At 43.5% G+C, this 18,456-nt stretch overlaps 1 protein-coding gene across 2 annotated transcripts in view; it reads right to left on the bottom strand.

The window, feature by feature from the left end:
• Fkbp14 (peptidyl-prolyl cis-trans isomerase Fkb14) overlaps positions 1-17,212 on the bottom strand; it is a 119,097-nt gene extending 101,885 nt beyond the window's left edge. Inside the window, exon 1 of one of the 2 annotated variants that reach the window (XM_078195660.1) lies at positions 16,956-17,212. In XM_078195660.1, the coding sequence (XP_078051786.1) occupies positions 16,956-17,185 (230 nt within the window). In that variant the 5' untranslated portion in view covers positions 17,186-17,212. The remainder of the gene's footprint in view (positions 1-16,955) is intronic. The other variant, XM_078195665.1, reaches the window with a different exon arrangement.
• Between the last annotated feature and the right edge of the window lie 1,244 nt (positions 17,213-18,456).

The raw sequence follows: 18,456 nt of genomic DNA, 5'->3' as shown, positions 1-18,456 counted from the left end.
TCGGAACCTCGTTGAAACGCGACGAAATAATCGACTGCGTAAACGAGTACGCGACCGGCTCGTATCGCCCAGAGAGCTACGACCGATTTCAACCTCGTAACCATGTCATTGGCATAGGAATGCGACGACACACGCGACAGGTAATCGGATAGAAACGCGATGTAACCCGAGCCCTTTTCTATTCAATTATTTTCCCCGCCGCGCCGCGAGCATCCCCGGCGTCGGCCGCTCGATTTTTCGGGCCCACTCTTTCACACTTTCGAATCCCGTTGCAAATTCCATCTCTTTTCCTCTCGATGTAATATTCTATATAGTATAGACTAGTGGCTATTACATTTTCCTTGCGGTATCCTAATTAGCGATGCGACTAATTCAATGACGCGGCCGCTACTACGAACGTGTATCGATTCCAGAATATCCCACGGTGCCGTATCAAAGGGACACGGGGGCGACTTGTCATTGATATTAGCCAAATCCGTTCTGTATCGCAATATCAATCGGATACGATTACAAGGTATTTATGTAGACATTCATGAAATAACAAATAATTTAGGATTATAATTTTTTTATAAAATAGACGGTCAACTGTGTTTTAAGCTGTGATTTTGAAACAGCTCGATTCGTTTGATCGAAAAATATTTTAAATCCTTTCGATGCTACTCTATGACCTTTTATTCACCAAATAAAAATCACTAAAGAAAGATTTTCAAGAAAATACGTGAGTTTAAATGAATGATTTTGTCCATTTATTGCTCCTAAAAGTTCTTTTAAAATTCTAACCGCAAGTATCAGAAAACTATCAATTCATGAAAGGTGCGTCCAGTGATGTAATTGCCATCAGAGAATCACTATTAGAAGAACGCTGATATTTGAGTCGGTGTAGCATTCGGTCGATGTTCTTCAGCGAAGCACGAATGTTGGTACGCGCGAGCAGCTTAAAAGCGAAAGTGAACCCGTTTAGCCGGTCGTCTGCTCTCGGCCCGCGTTCCCGTTGCATAACGCAATCTTCGGTCGCGATTTAATCGGGAACGCGGCGAATAAAACGGCGAGATAAGGAGTACACAGGACGCAATCTCGACGAGTACACCCCGGGCTACCTTCTCGTTCCGTTGGGGCATCCGATCTCGTTACGTTCTACGTGTCTGATTTTCGTTCGGGAATCCCAGACCCGAAGCGCAACCGTGCAGTAAAATCTTCTAATATCACGGGCTCGCGAGCACCGCGGTGGCGCCTGCGACCGAATTTCGCGGGGGAACGCGATCGAATAAGCTGCCCGCAATAATCCAGCTTACCGTACAATCGTGTTACACCTCGCAATAAACAGTTTTTAATTGAATTTAATAATGGCTTCGTTCAAGTCTGGCATTATCGACGATTAACGCCCGCCTATTTCCAAGGGACCCGTGGCAGAATTTCGAACGGATGCTAATTAACGAAATAATCGATCGCCTGGTACGCGTTCATGATTTCGTCGAACAATAATATATTCTCTGCACCGAATTGTTTCGGGTTTGATGTTCGAGGACGAACACTTCTGTCTCGCACGGATTTTATTATCCTCCGAATGGTTCGTCGTGCAAAATTTGGGAGAAGTTTCAAGTGTTTTCTTGACTTGAATTCGTATAATGCGTATTAAAAATACGATCTATCTATTATAATTTCTACCGCGTTCACTGCATAAACTGTGCGAGCAGTTTATTTTATTTTGAGATTGTTACCATTATAAGGACCCTTTTGGAGGGAACGATTGAACAGACTTCTTTATCGAAGAATACATTACAGTTAACATGACGAATTGCCCAAATAAGTTTGATCTTGTAATTCTTATAGGATAGTACGCGTCAGTCATATTTATTCTTCGGCAGGCTTTCAGTTAAAAGCAAGAGTGTAATGGAAATGAGAAATCTAGGAAAAGTAATCTTTATCGCTTCGAGGAAAACGTGAAACGATAAAGTACGCGAGGCGAAACAGGAACATCGGAACGTTCGCTAACGAACTTCTTGCCGGCACTCAGAAATCAGCATGAGCAATCGATGGAATCGCGGAGGTATCGATCGAGCGGGGCGCGAGTAAATATCGCGTTCTGGCGTGGACGTGTGTAACGCGTTCTATTCGCCGGCGAAAGCTGGCATTCAATAAGAGGATGCAATAAATTGCCGGCGAATTCGTGCGAGCGCAACAGACTCGATCGTCGAATAGAAAGTTCATCGGTGGTTTACCGTGGTCTGCGGGCGACACGCGTCAATCCGACGACGCTTTGCATAATCGCGCACGTTCCCGAAGACGCAGCATCATGCATGCGTTCGACGTGGCCTAGCGCGAGCAAGCAAGTCGCGAAATAGAAAGAACCCTGGGGGATCGAGCGAGAGACGAACGATCGCATCCCGCAAACTGTCACAGACGTAACCTCCCGCGAACCCCACGCACGGCATCCTCCTTCTGTGCCGATAAACCAGACCTCCAAACTTGACAGTCGTCCCAGGACAGATACGGAAAAACGAGAGGAAAGAGCGAAGAAGAGGCAACGAGACAACGACTACGCCAAGGATACGGGGATCGTTTGCGAAACTGCGAGTGCCGCGAACAAACTCGCGTCGCGGCGCGGCGAAGCGGACGGATATCTTATCGTTGACCCGAGCCGTCCGATATCTCTGCGCGCCGATAATGGCCACCGATAAATCGATCGACACATCTTGTTTGTACGAATTTGTTGATTTAGAGAGCTCGGAGTATCTTAAGGTGTTCGAAGATGCGAGAAGTCACTGTTCGATAACCGGTAAAGGCTTCTTGGAAACCGCTCTTCTATCTCTGTTCTCAATTATTTCATTTTAACACTCGAACGATAGATCTTTCTTATAAAATTATAACTGGGTATGCTCGAGTTTTGTAACATATTCGTTAATACTAAACCTACCGGGCTCTTGCAAGAGCCTAGCACGTGTTGCTTTATAAAAGTAACAAGATCAAAGTTGTTTAGACTTTTGGTCTAATCTAATTGTTTCTTACGACAGAGTCTCCATAATTTTGACATTGTTAAAATACGAATTGTAAGATCAGCCATTTTGACCAGTTTGGCTTGCTTAAGGTTAAAATGCTCCTAGACAAGCAAATTTTCCTGTAAATCATATATAAAACACGATTTTCTTATCGTTGAATAAGCAGACGAACTCATTTATAAAATACTGTAATTGAGCCAGACAACGCGTAAACTGTTCGTACATTTTTCAAGTCACGTTAAAAATTAAATATCCGAAGCAGAGCCAGACTAGATCCGGCTTCGGGTATTGTCGAAAAAGTTCGAATACGATTTCGATCGGCTACATTAAATTTTCATTATCACGTTTATTTCAATCGCGCGTCGGTCGGGTTTCTAATCAAACGGATCAGGTTTTAAACATCGGGGGAGGGGGAGGGGGGGGGCTTAAAATTTTTAGAGGGTACTGTCCTGTAGAACATCTTTTTCGGTTGGTCGGCCCTCGGTTATAAAAAGAGTATCGATTTCGTGAAAGTTTGAGCAGAAGTAATCTAATTAACATGCCCATCTTATGCTCAGCGAAGCTATCGGACTATCGGGAAAGTATTGGCTCTTTTTGAGGTTACCGGTAAACACAAAAAGAGTTTAAAACTTTTTCACGACGAGCCGATATTTCTCTTCGAACTCTAACGCTGGATTAAGAGAGCTTTGCTCGATAGTTACCATGGTTCTCTGCGAGTATTGGACGTTTGCTATCGCGCAGAATAACTCTGGCCAACGTCAAATGTTACCAACCGGCAATGTGTTTTTATTTTTTTTTAAAGAGTATCTCAAATCATGAATGTGTCGTCGAGAGTCTAGCTTTAGATTATGCTGATTGGATTAAGCGAAGAAATCTCTGGAGCGCGCTAATCCGACGTTAAAAGCACGTGATAATTGGAAAATCAGTTGACAGGAATTATACGATCGTAGCTGGAGCTTCGACATTCTGTTTATCGTATTAATTAATCATTTGTCTTCCGCGCTGTGATTTCTGTGACGAAAAACACACACATTCGAATCCCCGTTCGCGTACGAATACGCGGCGACTCTTTCGATCGTTAAGAACAACGCTTTCATGAGAAAAAAAAGAGCGAAATGAACTTAATCGTCTCTGCGGTACTAATTCAAACTCTTTCATCGCGCACGCGAATGTTCCACGCGACACGAATCCTCGGCGGTTTACAACCACGGAGAAGAAGGTATATATGCTGTTCGCAAATATTGTTTGCCTTGCGAATTTCGTTTGTAAAACATTTCAACCTCGACTCGCAGAATGTATATCTCGCCCGACGTGTTCGACGAGTAACCTCATGTTACAAACATCGACAAATAGAGATACCAGCCAATTTGTCAAACATGAAGTATCCAATAAGCGGGACCGAATCGCGAGATATCTGATCTGAGGTTGCAGAAAGGTTACGAACCGCGATGGGTTTTTTTCCTAAATTATCGCTGCAGTAGCCAGCTCATGTTTGCTGCAATCGTATGCATTAACGATAGTAGATCTGCAATTCTTTGCGTATGCACTGAACAAGTACTACGATCGGTGTCACTTTAAAATCTTCAACAATTATTACCACTACTTTTTACCAACATTGTCTATATACCAACACTTTGAAATCAGGGAGAATATTTAAATATGTGAAATAAAAATGTGAAATAATTGTTGGTGAGTTCAGGGCTATGGTCGTGTTCCTAAAACTCATGAGGGAATAATAAAGCATGTAAAAAAGTTAACATATTATATTCCACTTTTGCAATAATCCATAACGTAATTATACTACATATACTGCTCAGAAAGGTACAATTATTGCAAGTTCACGATACCGAAATTCTCGTCGCGTGCATCTCTCATCCTCCTTACCGAAACACTGTCATCACATTTGCGCAGCTGCTACCAATTTCTCGTCCTACAGCGCGACGCTTTAACGTTCCAGTTGGCCGAGCAACCCAGATTTCGGCCATTTTCCACGACCTTCTTCTCCGAATTCCACTTTCTACTCGCGAGATGTTCCGCGCTCGTTCTCATTCTCGAAACCGAAATTCCCAGGTGTTGGAGCTCAAGAAACCGACGACGCGCTGCGGCCGCTGTTCTCACGCAGAGCCGCGGCATCGATCCGATCCTCAGCGCCGAGGAATATCGGCGTTCGTGGGATCGGCGTCGTCGCGACGCGCCGCGCCGCGCCGCGTCAATTGTGCCATTTCGTTCGGTCACCGGCTCCGAGCCTGCCTCGCGCGCTACCTCAGACCAAGCCGCGCTTTCCCAGAGCAAATCTCTGAGTCCGTGTCAGTTTTTGTCTCGCGAATATCTCGCAGTGTGCCACGGCTTTAATGTACACTCACACCCCCTTCCTTCTCTATATATCAACGCGATCTCGTTCGTTTATCCCGCTTTCGTGATTCTACTCCCTCGCGAGGCGAGCGCTGCACATTTTTCCGACGGTGTTCCGCTCTGAGCGCGTAAATGTCGCTGCCAGCGGAATAAGGGGACGCTGAAATCGCATATCGGTCGCTGAAAAACCAGCGCAGTCCGACCAGGCTTGCTAAGTTAGGCCAGGTATACGCTCGTAGTGCTGGAAGACGCGAACGCGGTCCACTCGATTTTCAGGGGACGGTGTTATGGAAATTTTACGCGACCACCGTTCAGCGAGGGGGTCAAAGGTGCCATGGCCACGAGTCACGGATTTTACGACGGGAAACGCTTTGGTAGAGTAACGAGATCCTTTTCTTCTATTTCGATTTTTGCTCGGGAACGACGAAAGCGGTTGGGGTCGTTTCGTCGATGCGAGCTTTTCGAGAAACCTCTATTTTACTTTCGCGATTATGAACGAAATTTCGATTCCAAGATTTTCTGATGACTTCTGGACGCGTCCTGGACACCAAGATTTTGATCTTGCTGTACTGGAATATTTTTTAAATATATTCCAGAGTTTACATTTTCTTCCAACTCTCTAAATTGATGAGAAATTGGAAGCAGTTGAAGAAGATGATTGGCAGATTTGTTATAAGCACGTGAGACTCGATAAGTCAGTCTTAGCAGGTGTAGAAAGATAAGAACTCTAATCTGGGATTTAGTATCTGTCCGTAACATAATGTGGATTTGATTACTTTTTGCGAAAAACTTACGATAGTTGTGCATGTAGCACTATCCTAAAATTATGTTAACCCTTTGCACTCGAGTTTGTGACTCTGAGGCACCACTAAAATTGTTCTATCACAATCCAAATAATTTTTATACATTAAAAATGAAACTGTCGATATGAATCACAAAAATCAATTTTATCTACATAAAACGCACTTTATCGCATAAAATAGAAATATTATAAGCCAGAAAGGTTATTTCAGATTTCCAGTGAAAGTGGCTTCGAGGAGTGTAAAGGGTTAATAAGCGTGGATTAAGCGTGAGGAGATAAATTAAGTAAATTGGCAATGCAAATAACATGGTCACTTACATAAGTTGGAGCAAAAGCTTGTCAACCAATTTATACAGCAAAAATAAAAATTAATTCTTTGTGATCGCCAAGTATTCTCCTCTTAAGCATTACTTTTGTTATCAAAGTTTCAGTCGAATTTGGCACAGACATTTTTGGAAATCTCGCCAGTGTTAACATGTTTTTGCAGTGAGTCGTGTTGTCACAGAAAAATGTGGTGTAAGCATCAGTTTTTGACCCGCCGCGAACGCTGGCTGGCACTCTGGCAAAGTGTCCCAACGCGAGACAATAAACACGTGCTCGGGCCCGACCTCGAAGCTTATTGGGAAGAATGAATGGAGGAATAGAAGTGGATTCTCCTCGCGGAAAAAGCAGGCCGAGTGGCGATCGCCTAGCATCCGGAGGGGGAGAACGTTTTTAATCATTCCGCGAACCCGTCGTTGACTCACTTTCTCGTTTCTACCGGTGTCGGAAATCGCTAAGATGGAACTCGCAGGCTGGAATTATCCTTCGTCACCGCCAGAAATGATCACTCGGCGATTCGTCGAAGCTCGTTCGAGTCCTGCCAGCAATTTTCCGGAAACTTCAATATTTTAATGGGCAAATCTTGCGCAATTTGACACGCCGACTGTCGCGTATAATTAACAATGCTCCGATGTGTTGATTACAATTGACGCGACATTTCGTCCATCGAATTCTACGAGAAAACTTTATTTTCCCGAGTTGCTAAATTTTCAGAACATTAATTATACACCAGCAAGAATAATTTAATTTACTATAATACCGGTAAGAATAATCGTGGATCAGATTTATAAATCAAATTCGACCAATCTGAGACTTATCAGTTCTCGTCTGATAATACAGCGTCGACTGTTTGAAATAAATATTCTCGCGACTGGATTACCTCGATTAATTTTCACAAGTCAGGAACAAGTGTCAGAATTATTAACGTTGCCGATCAAACGGTAGACATTATTGGCAGACCTTTAAAGTTCCAGATATTGGCTATTTAAATATCTAAAAGCTAGACGAGTGATCGCTCGATTACCCGAACACTCGCAAGAATAACCGTTTATTAAAATTCTTATAAAAAATTACTGAAACCGAAAATAGTATTATTAGCAGCGAGACATTAGAAGTGAAGGATCGTTAAATTTAACCGCAAGACCCAAATCGGTCGATCATTCGATTATTGATGATCCTGACGTGTCGAATTTGTGTGAGGCGCGCAGAAACGCTGATGCATACAAGGAACGCGATTTCCGATTATTTAGGACACGCGTATTCAAAGCTCGTAGATGCAAATAAAATATTCAAGGCAAGGCAATACTCTCCACACTCTCGATTCATTGGTGAAAATTCAACAAATTCTGTTGCAGTGGAAGCTTCCGCTTAACCTTTTAGATACTACGCGCCACTATAGTGGCTTTCGCGAATGGCTCATGCTTTACTCAATTGTTTTATTATTTATTAAAGCAAACAATTAAAGTGGAAGTGTGTATATACAATATATTAAGAAAAGAATATATGTTATTAGTACTATATATAGATATCCGGTAAAAATATATATTAAGAGAAAATTGTAATTTAGTTACGAAAAACTTTATTTGCGCAAAATCCTGCCGTATCTAAAAGGTTAATGCGCTGTTTTGGGGGATTAGAAATGGCGAGGGTGCTCACTAAACACCAAGGTCCAAGTTGCATCCGAAGAGCGAATAGCCTCTATGTGTATTAACCCTTTGCACTCGAGTGGTGACTCCGAGGCACCACTAATATTGTTCTATCACGTTTCGAAATAATCCTTGTACTAACAAAGTTTGGATTTAAAACATTTTTTTAGAGTGAAACTGTTGGCATAAGTCACATGAACCAATTTTGTATGCATAAATGTACTTTGTTATGTAAGTTGGAAATACTATAAGCTAGGATAATTATTTTATATTTGCAGTTAAAATGGCTTCGAGAGCAAAGGGTTAACCTCTTCGATACTGCTGAATTTTGCTCAAATTAATCTTTTCATAACTAAATTACCATTTTCTTAATATATATATTTTTGATATAGCTATAGTTACATCCCCGGGCATCTGATGTAAGCTCAGGGAAGAATGACTTGATTAAAATAAACTAATCAGCTATATTCTTTTCTTAGTGTATTGTACATATACACTCTCACTTTAGTCCTTTACTTTGATAACTAATAAAACAATAGAGTAGAGCACTAAACATCCGCGAAAGTCACTATAATGGCGCGCCGTGTCCAAGAGGTTAAGAGAAGTCGTTGCCCGGGGAATTCGAACGATTCTTGCAGTGGCTGCCGCGAAATCGTCGTCAGCGGTCAAAAATCGGTCAAATACCTAGAAAGAAACGACCGATCGTTGGAACGTTCCGCGCAGCGATACGAGGGAAATTCCCCGGTAGAAATGATAAATTCTCTTGATATTCCGCAATCGAAACTGTACGTGGCATCCGTAATATCGAGCCCGCGCCGCGTCAGTTCACCGTTCCCCATGACCTCCAAACGTGGCATTAACTTTTGCCGGCGCAGTGCGTCTGCCGGCACAACGATTAACGGTATTGGTAACGGCCCACGAAACAATTTAGACGAGACAACGCGGTCGCGGTCACCTGGCTCGAGAGTACCATTCCCCGTTCTCGAACGTATCGCCGTTCGAATCCCCGACCAGCGGCTCCCGATTTTTTAATAACGTTTCGAGCGGGCTGCCCGAGAATTATGAGAGCCGTGGGTCGACCGTGAATCTTTTTGCTCATTAGCTACGCCGCGAAGTGTTCTCCGCGTGCTCAGTTTGAAAATCATTGCTGCCATTTTGATGTGGAAAAAGCCGACGTCGATATTTCATTCTCACTTTCGTTGTTTCGTGAATATTTCTCAGATATGGAATCAATCCTTTGCACTCGAAGCCATTTCAACTGGAAATCTAAAAGAATTTTTCTGGCTTCTAGTATCTCCATTTTATATAACAAAATTCATCCTACGAATATGAAATTGAGTCTCGTAACAATTTCTTATATCTAGGTTTCTGCGATATCTATAAAAATAACTTTGGAATGTGCTACAACAATTTTAATGGCGCCGCTGTGTCCCCACTCGAGTGCAAAGAGTTAATTTTATTTCCTCTACTTTGAAAACTCGCGCGTGCTGTGCGAAGAGAGCCACAGTTTCATAATTCTCATTGTTTCAGCTTACTTTCAAAAATGTTGTATTGCGGCAATTGGAAAAATCAATTATTTCACAGATTAAAACTTGTTCTGTGAAATGTTCGCCTATAAATTAATTTAAAGCGCTAATTTGTAGAAGCAATGTTGAATGACTTTTATTTCTCATGGTTTAATAACATTAAATATTGGATCACCGGTTAAAACGGAGAAATTATGGTTACATTTTTACCTGCTATTTTTTCAGTCGAATTTTGGTTTTAACGCGTGGTTATGTCCTCCAGATCATTTAAACCATTAGTGACAGAAAATAATGAACACAATATCATATCTTTGTCACGAGTTTCAAAGGTTTGCTTCGAAATAAGTGGGAAATGAAGCTTGCAAAATATAGCGAATTCATGGAAGAATAATTCGCAAATGAAAGGAGCTATGTAAAAGCTGGCTGTTTCAATCATTTTGCTCGCGACTGAAATGAAGTTTCATTCAACTACGACACATAAAATTTTTGCGACAAATGAACAGAAGAATTTAAGGACATTCTCACATTTTTCACAACCTATTACATTTGCTAACAGAGGTATGACATTTCCATCTAACTTACGTATCCGACAACCAACTCCGACAATTTTTGTTTTTGCGCAAAGATCCAGTCAGCTCATGACTATATTGTATCCAGCATACTGAATATTATAGTAGACAGATTGGAAAACAGAGTTCCTTGGCACGAGCAGGAAGCCGCCGGCCGGATGCGGGGGGTGGTGGCGTACGTAAAATGCAGGAAAATCTTCCGACAGGTAGCCGGAAACGATGCATACGGGAATTTTCAAATGCGATACGCCGGCGCGCGCGCTCCGTCGCGGGCGGGGGGGAGGGGGAGGAGGAAAGAGAGAGGACACGTTACGCTGCACAAAGAGAAATGCGTCTGTTTGCCGTTACGATATTTTCTTTTTTTTGCACGTTTTAATTAATGCTAGCGTCAAAGCGGAGTGCTCCGGTGTTCGAAACGTCGTGAGGCCGAAAGGGTAACGTTCAAGCGCTTGGCGTTACGTTTCTTGCATAAAACGGGGGAGGGGGGGGGGGGGCGTTTCCGCGGCGGTTTTAACGAGCCATGATTTAGGGAAATGATTATGAAAAACATGGTAGGGAAGGGAACGCTTATCCGATCGCGGTACAATTTCACGGGATATTGCGGTTTCAAAGGGCGCGCGCTTCTCGCCGCTGCAGTAACACTGAGAACTCGAACCGCGAAAGAGTTTGATGATGCAAGTTTTCACGGACAAGTTTACATCGGGCAAGCTTACACACGGACGAATTCGACGGTCCGCGGAACTACCTCTGCGGGCACGCGACGGATATTCAATCTCATGGAAACTTTTCGATAATATCGAATCGATCGGAACAGTGTTTTCGAAAGGATCGTTTTTCGCGCAACGTCCTTTTATCGTGTGCCTACGATACGCGAACCTCGCGGAGTAACGATTTCATTCGATCCGCGATTTAATAAGCTTATCGCGCGGCCAAATCAAATTTTCGTCACGTAAATTCTCCGCCGGATTAGGGCAAACTTCGCTATCTCTGCAATCTCCAAATTTTATGGAAAGTAAATCTTACGAACTGGGTTATTCAGTGTACGAGTCAAACGATATCTCGCGATACATTTTACCGTCGAATTCGTAATTCTTCATAATCCTCTAGAATAGAGCCGTTAAACCTGTTATAACGGAGGCAAAGTTTGAATGTGCAAGTAGTTAGTTGATCTACGAAGTTCGAATTTAGTAGATAATACATGGGAATAATCTCCTACGTCGAAACAATATTTGTTCCACCTGTTATCAACATTTTATTATAAATGTAAATAGAGGCATATAAGAAAGGAAGTTCCACTGGTTCTGTCGGAGAAGCGTTTTAAAAAATGTAGTGCTACGAGAGACGAATGATTCCGAATCTAAAATACAGATTAATTTTTGTTTATGAAATACGGTCGAAAAAAGAACGGAAAAAGGAGAGAAAAGTTATCGTCGGCGAAGAAGGATTATTTAATCTAGAAAAAATGGAGGTCGCCGGTGCACGCGATAACGCATCTTGTTTGCACGTTAACATTTTTACGACGAGCAACGAAGCTGTTATCGGGCTCGCCGACACGGCGACGCGGACCGACCTCGAAGAAAAAGTTTTAGGCGACCGTTCGCGAGCGAAAAATTCCATCGCGGCTCTACCGGCGAACCTAAACGCGAACGTGAACGCGATACGCGAGGGCGAGCGCGAGCCTAAACGCGAACGCATAATTGGTTCCGTGAGGAGCGTGTGTGCGTGTGCCCGGGAAAGCGGCGGTTTCCGCGCGGATGTCACGAGAAGCAAAATCGCCATCGATCAACCGCCTCGAAAGCGAGTTTGTCACCTCCGGATCGAGCGGCAATTAATTCTGCGAACGACTTCGTGGGACGGACGGCCGGCGGGGACGTAAGTAAACCGGTTGTCAAATCCGATTTCGAATCACGACACGGCCTAAAACGGACGTCTCTCGTTTTCCTTGTCGAAATTTCCGGTTATCGACGCGGACACGTCGTTCCGTTTTAGCCGGCGTCCATTACTTTCCAGGAGCAAAAAGAAAGGCGCAGTTTAATGTTGATTCATCGTTACACGCTGTTTGAGAAAAATAGAAGGCATTAGAGTGCGGATTTTATGCACGGCAAGAAACGTACAGATGCACTTTGTAACACCGAAGGCATCGCAAAAAAAGAATATTCCACCGGGAAATATTTCTAGTTTGCAATCATGTGGAAACGATACGATGACAATACAACGACACTTGGAATTTGATTCGAGATTCCAAACAAGCGTGCAAGTTTTTTTACAGAACAATCTGGTGTTACTCTCATTGTCGTCGCTACACTGGAATATAAATTGTAACAAGAAGAGATCATGGTTATGCAATCTAAAGAAAACAAACTCGTAGACGATAATAAATAAACCGCAAATATGTAAAACAAGAGGATTCGTTATCCGTAAATACGGATACGGATGGAAATTATTTTACAATGTTTTATCCGCTTCGAACATTCGAAAAACGTATGCGTATATAAAATCGAGCTGGGAAGAATATTGAATAACAAAGCTGCTGACTTTTATACGCGTCCAATATGCATCGGTTTTCCAACGTCGCAAAGGACAGTTATCTTTTGAAAGCTAAATCGTATCGATATTTAATAAATGATAAAGGAACGTTCAACAATCTCTCTTTTTAAATTTAAATTGAATATAACCGTTGTTACGATGTAGACATCTTTTGTAAAAAAAAAAAAGAAAAAAGCACACAGTTGTGCACACGGTATTGACAAAAAACTATGTGATCTGCTAAACTATCCTTTGTCCACGATCAATTGACAGAGTCCGATGCAAATTTATTTCAAGCGCGCGCATCGCGGTTTTGTCGAGCAGGCGAATAGCTATGAAAAAGAAAGGCCAAATATGGCAAACACAGCGAAAGCATTAACGGAACACTTGACGAGTCATCATCTGTCTCTGTGTGTTCGGTGTGTGGAAAGTGCCCGCGTGGGCATGATACCGTAGACCAATCGCGTGGGAGCACGTTTCACTTTGAAACCAGTCGTCGAAGTTCAATCTTCCCGCTCGACGGCGGCAACGATGTTGCCATGCGAGCTTCGATCATCGAAATAGCCTCTAATCTACATTTAAATTCTTATCGCTGAAATATTCTGCTAGATGACTCTACCAAGGTGGCAATAGCCAACTCGGCTGATATTAAAATTCTGATTCGTTTTTCACTATCGCAGCGTAAGCTGAACATTAAAGAATTCTCTTCGAAATTACTTCAGAAAATATTACGTTTTCTCTTCCACGGCTATGGGAGCGTAGATCTTTATCTGCTTCCAACTAGACAGCATTAATTGCAAGACACGGCGCTATACACACATTTATTTCTGGTCTTAATGAGTTTAACAGTACATTTAAATTCTTGAAACGTTCTTGCCGTTTCGCATTTAGTACAGTCGTTCTTGTCATGTATAATATATGAATTAATATAATATATGAAGTAACCTTTTGCACTCAGCGCTATCATGGATGTTACCTACCAGCGCTTATAAACTTTTATATCATTATATAGTATACGATATATATGTATATGTATATATAATATTGTTAAAATAATATTCGATTTATATGAATTTGTAGAGATCGAGAAATAGTTGCAAATCGCTAATAAACTTTAATGTTTAGTCATATTCTAGAATTACGATGTCCCCTGAGAGGGGACAACCGAGTGCAAAGGGTTAATATAACATATGAATTAATATAATATATAAATTAATATAATATGTCAACGTACAAATTTTAACAGTATCTCCGACAGAGTTTTCATTTCATCGATGGCTGTGTTTTGAGATTCAACTAATCGTAATTGGTTACTTTGCACGAGTCCCGCGAGCACGTCGAAATCGTAGTTCGACTTGGCAATCGTTATGCCAGAGTACACGACTCGACGATAAAAATAACGGTACTATTTAAGCAAACTGTTAAAAGTCCCTTGACTGTGACTCCAGTTAATTAAGACCCCGGTGGAAACTTTTGAAACTTTACCACGTCAACAGGCGCGCGAAGTCTGTCTTCCGGAAACCTGCAACGTGCAAATATATTCCAGTCTCGGCTCGCTTCGTAGAAAGTGCGCCGTACTGCGGCAATAATATTTTGCTGTTTATACTTAAATGAAGTGTGACACGAACATTAAAGAAAAAGAACGGTGCGACGCGTGTGTTACAGCCTGTCCAGCTGTAAACAATCATTTACAATCGAAGGACTGCCGGCTAAGGATCACAGTAGAATCTGTCGTCAAGGGTATGACGCGATAATATTTACAAGTCGTATGAACAGTAAAGAAATTGCTGTACATCGTTCAAAATATAATAAGTAATTTCAAAGTGGGTCAAACAACTTGAGATTTTCCAAAATTTTCAAGAGATTCGTTTAGTACGAAAAATCAAAATATATCTAGCTGACGGAAATTTATCGAAAACAGGCGCACAGGTATGAATTTATGAATCTTGCTCCGAAAGCACATGAGCGTCCATCGAATCAGTTAATTGTTTTCGTTCGTAATTGTCGACGCGAGCTCATCGACGTCACAATAAACCTAACCGAGACCCGTCCAGTGGTCCGAGTTGATGAAATATTTAATCGATCAGCTCGATATCATATCATTGGGAAATTATTTCGCCGTAAGCTAGCATGCTGCCACAAAGATGTGCTCGGCGGTCGTGAAACTGGCGAATCATAGCGATCGCTGCTAACTAATCTACGCGTTATCAACGTGACATCATTGCGTAACGTAAGTAGGCTTATTCCCAGAACAGCATAACCGGAATGTGCCAATTCTGTAGAATAATTTGCAGTTTAATTCGAATGCACACTTCCTGAGAAATGTAGTTCACGATTTCCGTACATTGCATTTATAATAATAAATACTTGAAAAGTAAATTCGATGTTTTAAATAGCTTGTAGCGAATTTAAAAAATCAAATGTTACGATAGCTATGTCGTCGTATGATTTTTATAAACTGTGTAGCTTTTTTCTAAACATAAATGGTTGAAGTCGAACGTCAGAATATTTGTCTATCTCACTATCACTTTAAAGCGACGGCTTTTATACGACGCGTTTTCGAAATTTCGGTTTTAAAAACGCGACTCTCCGTGAAAAATTAAGTCGACGATTCACGATAAAATTTTTCCGTGCAAGAGAGCCTGTCTCGGAGATAATCGGTTTTGAAAGTTGAACGCATGGCATGAGCAGGCACGTTAGCTGATTCTTATTCAACAGCGTGCCTGACTTTGAAACACGATTATGTCAAAACCAAAGCGTCACACAACCAAACTTTCCTGTGTGTACACAACCCGTTTTTTCCAGGTTTGCTTCACTCGTCGAAGTAATATTATCAGCCTTTCACCGCCCAACAAACTAAGATTCGTGACAACCCATCGCTCAGCTGTCACAGATATTAAATATAATATAATCGAAGCAAAAATAGAGGGATTGGAAAGCGCAGCTTATGTTAGTTAGAATAGCGATCGACTGAAATGTTAATCCAAGCTATTTCGGAAGTGTTACTTGATTGACGCACGTCCGATGGACTACGTGATAGATTAATAATCGTCGACATTGACGATTCTAAATTCCAGAAAATATGGAACGCGAGCATTCGATTACCTAGCAAACAGCAATCTATTTTTGTAGAACGAGGATTCTGATATAACTTTAGAGGCGGCGATTCTACGCGGAAGAAAGCCGAAAGTATCGAATGAGATTTTTGCATTTGTTGGTATTGGGGAAAATATGTTTGAAAATTCGTCGGATACCTTATTGAATGGAAACCGGCTGACGCGGCTGTTCATGACCTACTGGCTGAACATGTAAATACCGGGGCACGCGAACCTGTCGGATTTTCAAATTCATCTTTGTCGAAAGCGAATCATCCGATGGGAAAACTTTATTCAACGTTCTCGGCGTATAGTTATCACTCGCGGAACACCCTACTTTCCACACAGAACGAAACTGTTCAAAATATTCGACAACTATGCAGCACACTCGGACTTCTCACGCATAATTGGATTTTCAAATGGAGGACTAGCAGCGCCCTCCACTAAACATCCCATGTCATTTAACGCGTGAAGATTCTTAAAAGAGCAAAAATCAAATCATCTCTCAAATACCTACAAAATATAAAATCCAAAGTATCGCTACCATTAAAAATATTAAGACACCATTCTGAAAATTCTGAGAAGTCTCAAAATCGCAATGATCGAGTAGACCATGAGCAGCCAATGTGATCTACGCACATGGCGAAGTATACTTTCGAAAGATCGTAACTTCAAAACGAGCGAATACATTTCGATAGCTTGAAGAAAGTCTAAACACAAAAGTGAACGTTTACGTAGCAAACTGCTCGAAATACGAATAAATCATACGTTGCACTGAAGCGATCCACGCGAAAGTGACTTTTGGTATCACACGGAACCGCACCAAGCATCAGCCTCCAAGGCCACAGAACCTGATCGACCTCCTCAAGTCATGGATCCTCTTTGCGACCATGGTACGCTTCCGAAATCCATCGAAAGTTGAGGCTGAAATAGAGGCATCAAGGACAGAGTGTCGACACGTGTGTCTGATTCGATGCCGAGCGGAAGGAGGGTCGGTCTCTTGCCGGAAGACCGAGAGGCTCGAGGCTCGAGGCTCGAGTCTCGAGGCTCGGCGTGCGGAACGCGTGGCGAGCAGGCCGAGCGTTCGTCATGGAATGATGTTTGCGGTCAAGTGTCACTGACCTTGAGTCGAACTTGGTGCCGTCGAGCAGCGTGCCGGTGTAGTGCATCGTCAGCTGGTCGCCGATCTTGGACTTGGCGTCGCAGACCTCGGGCACATAGAGCTTCTCGACCTTGAGACCCGGCTGGTTCTGGTTTGCGTTCGCTAGGACTAGAACGGCGGCTAACACGAGGAGCACCATACGGGAGGACGCGAGCACAACACTCGCGGTATTTACGGAACGGGCAGCCATGATTGCGGGTAAGTACTCTGGCGAATGCTCGTGAGCAACTGAGTCGTTGTCGCGCCGTAGTCTGCCGAGCTACCTTCGCTCTCGTCCCCCCACCCCCGACCGAACGCCGCCGCCGCCGCCGCCGCTCGGCCCCCGCTAGGCCCCCTGTCGGCCACCAGCCGGCCGGCTGCGCCGTTCTCCATCCCGAGATCCGGCGAACAAGTTGGAGAAGGACGAGCGAACCGTGCCGCCACATTGCGCCGTCTCATTGGCCCTATGGAATATGTAGGTCTCTGCCTCGGCCTCTTTTCCTCCTTCCTCTTCTTGCTTCTCTCCTTCCCCCCCTCTCGCTATGTCTCTCTCTCTCTTTTTCATCCTTTCGCGCACTCCTCTTCTTTCTCCGACGCTCAAGCGGCCTCTAGTTTCTTCTTTCTTCCTCCATTCTCATCTCCTCCGCGGTTCGGTTTCCCAACCTCCTTCTTCTTCTCGCTCTTCCTTCTTCTCGTTAACCAGCCAGCCTCTTCTTCTTCCTCTTCCTTCCTCTTCCCCATTTCCTTTCACCTTTTCTCTTCAACTTCCTCTTCTTCTCCCAACAAGTCCACGGTTCCGTCACCCCGAGTCTCCGCGCGCCGTTCCAGCTCTCACCTTCTTCGAACCCGGCCCGCGTCCTTCTTTCCATCAGCGACGACAAGCTCCTTTCTCGCTTCCTTGCGAGATCAGGCACCCTGCCGGTCACCGTCTCTCCCGGCGGAGGACCCCGTCCGTTGCTTCGTCGCGCAGCGTCCCGCCGCGCGTTGTATCGCCCTCGTGGCTCGACTCTCCATTCCGGTCACCTTGTAATTTAGACCTCCGCAGTCCGGACCGTGCCGCAACGACTAGCTTTTTTGCCCCTGGGGGGAACCCAGCGCTTCGTTCCCGGTTGCGAGGACACGATCGCCGGATAATGCGACGGCTAACGCGATGAAACGCTCAACCGTTTCACGACCGTGAAGACCGTGCGTGCGGCTGACACGATTCCGCGCGGCCGACTCGAAAGTCGATCTCTATGGGAGGACAGAGGAGTTGAGCTATGAGCGATGCTCCTGCCGCGGATAATTGATAACTCGGATCGCGGTGGTACACGCTCTCTCGTCATACCGAACTGACACTTTCAGGAACGGCTGAGAATCCCGCGCACTAAATTCTCACCGTGGATAATTATACTGTTTTCCGGGGTATTAACCTTTATTCTAGCATCGTAAATCTGAGCCCGCATTATCCCGTGGATTGTTCGAGATCATTTTTATTCGGAG

This window comes from Augochlora pura, chromosome 2, assembly GCF_028453695.1.
Source record: "Augochlora pura isolate Apur16 chromosome 2, APUR_v2.2.1, whole genome shotgun sequence".
Lineage (NCBI taxonomy): Eukaryota > Metazoa > Arthropoda > Insecta > Hymenoptera > Halictidae > Augochlora > Augochlora pura.
The sequence above is the reverse complement of the archived record's forward strand: the minus strand, read 5'-3'. Positions and strand labels throughout refer to the sequence as shown.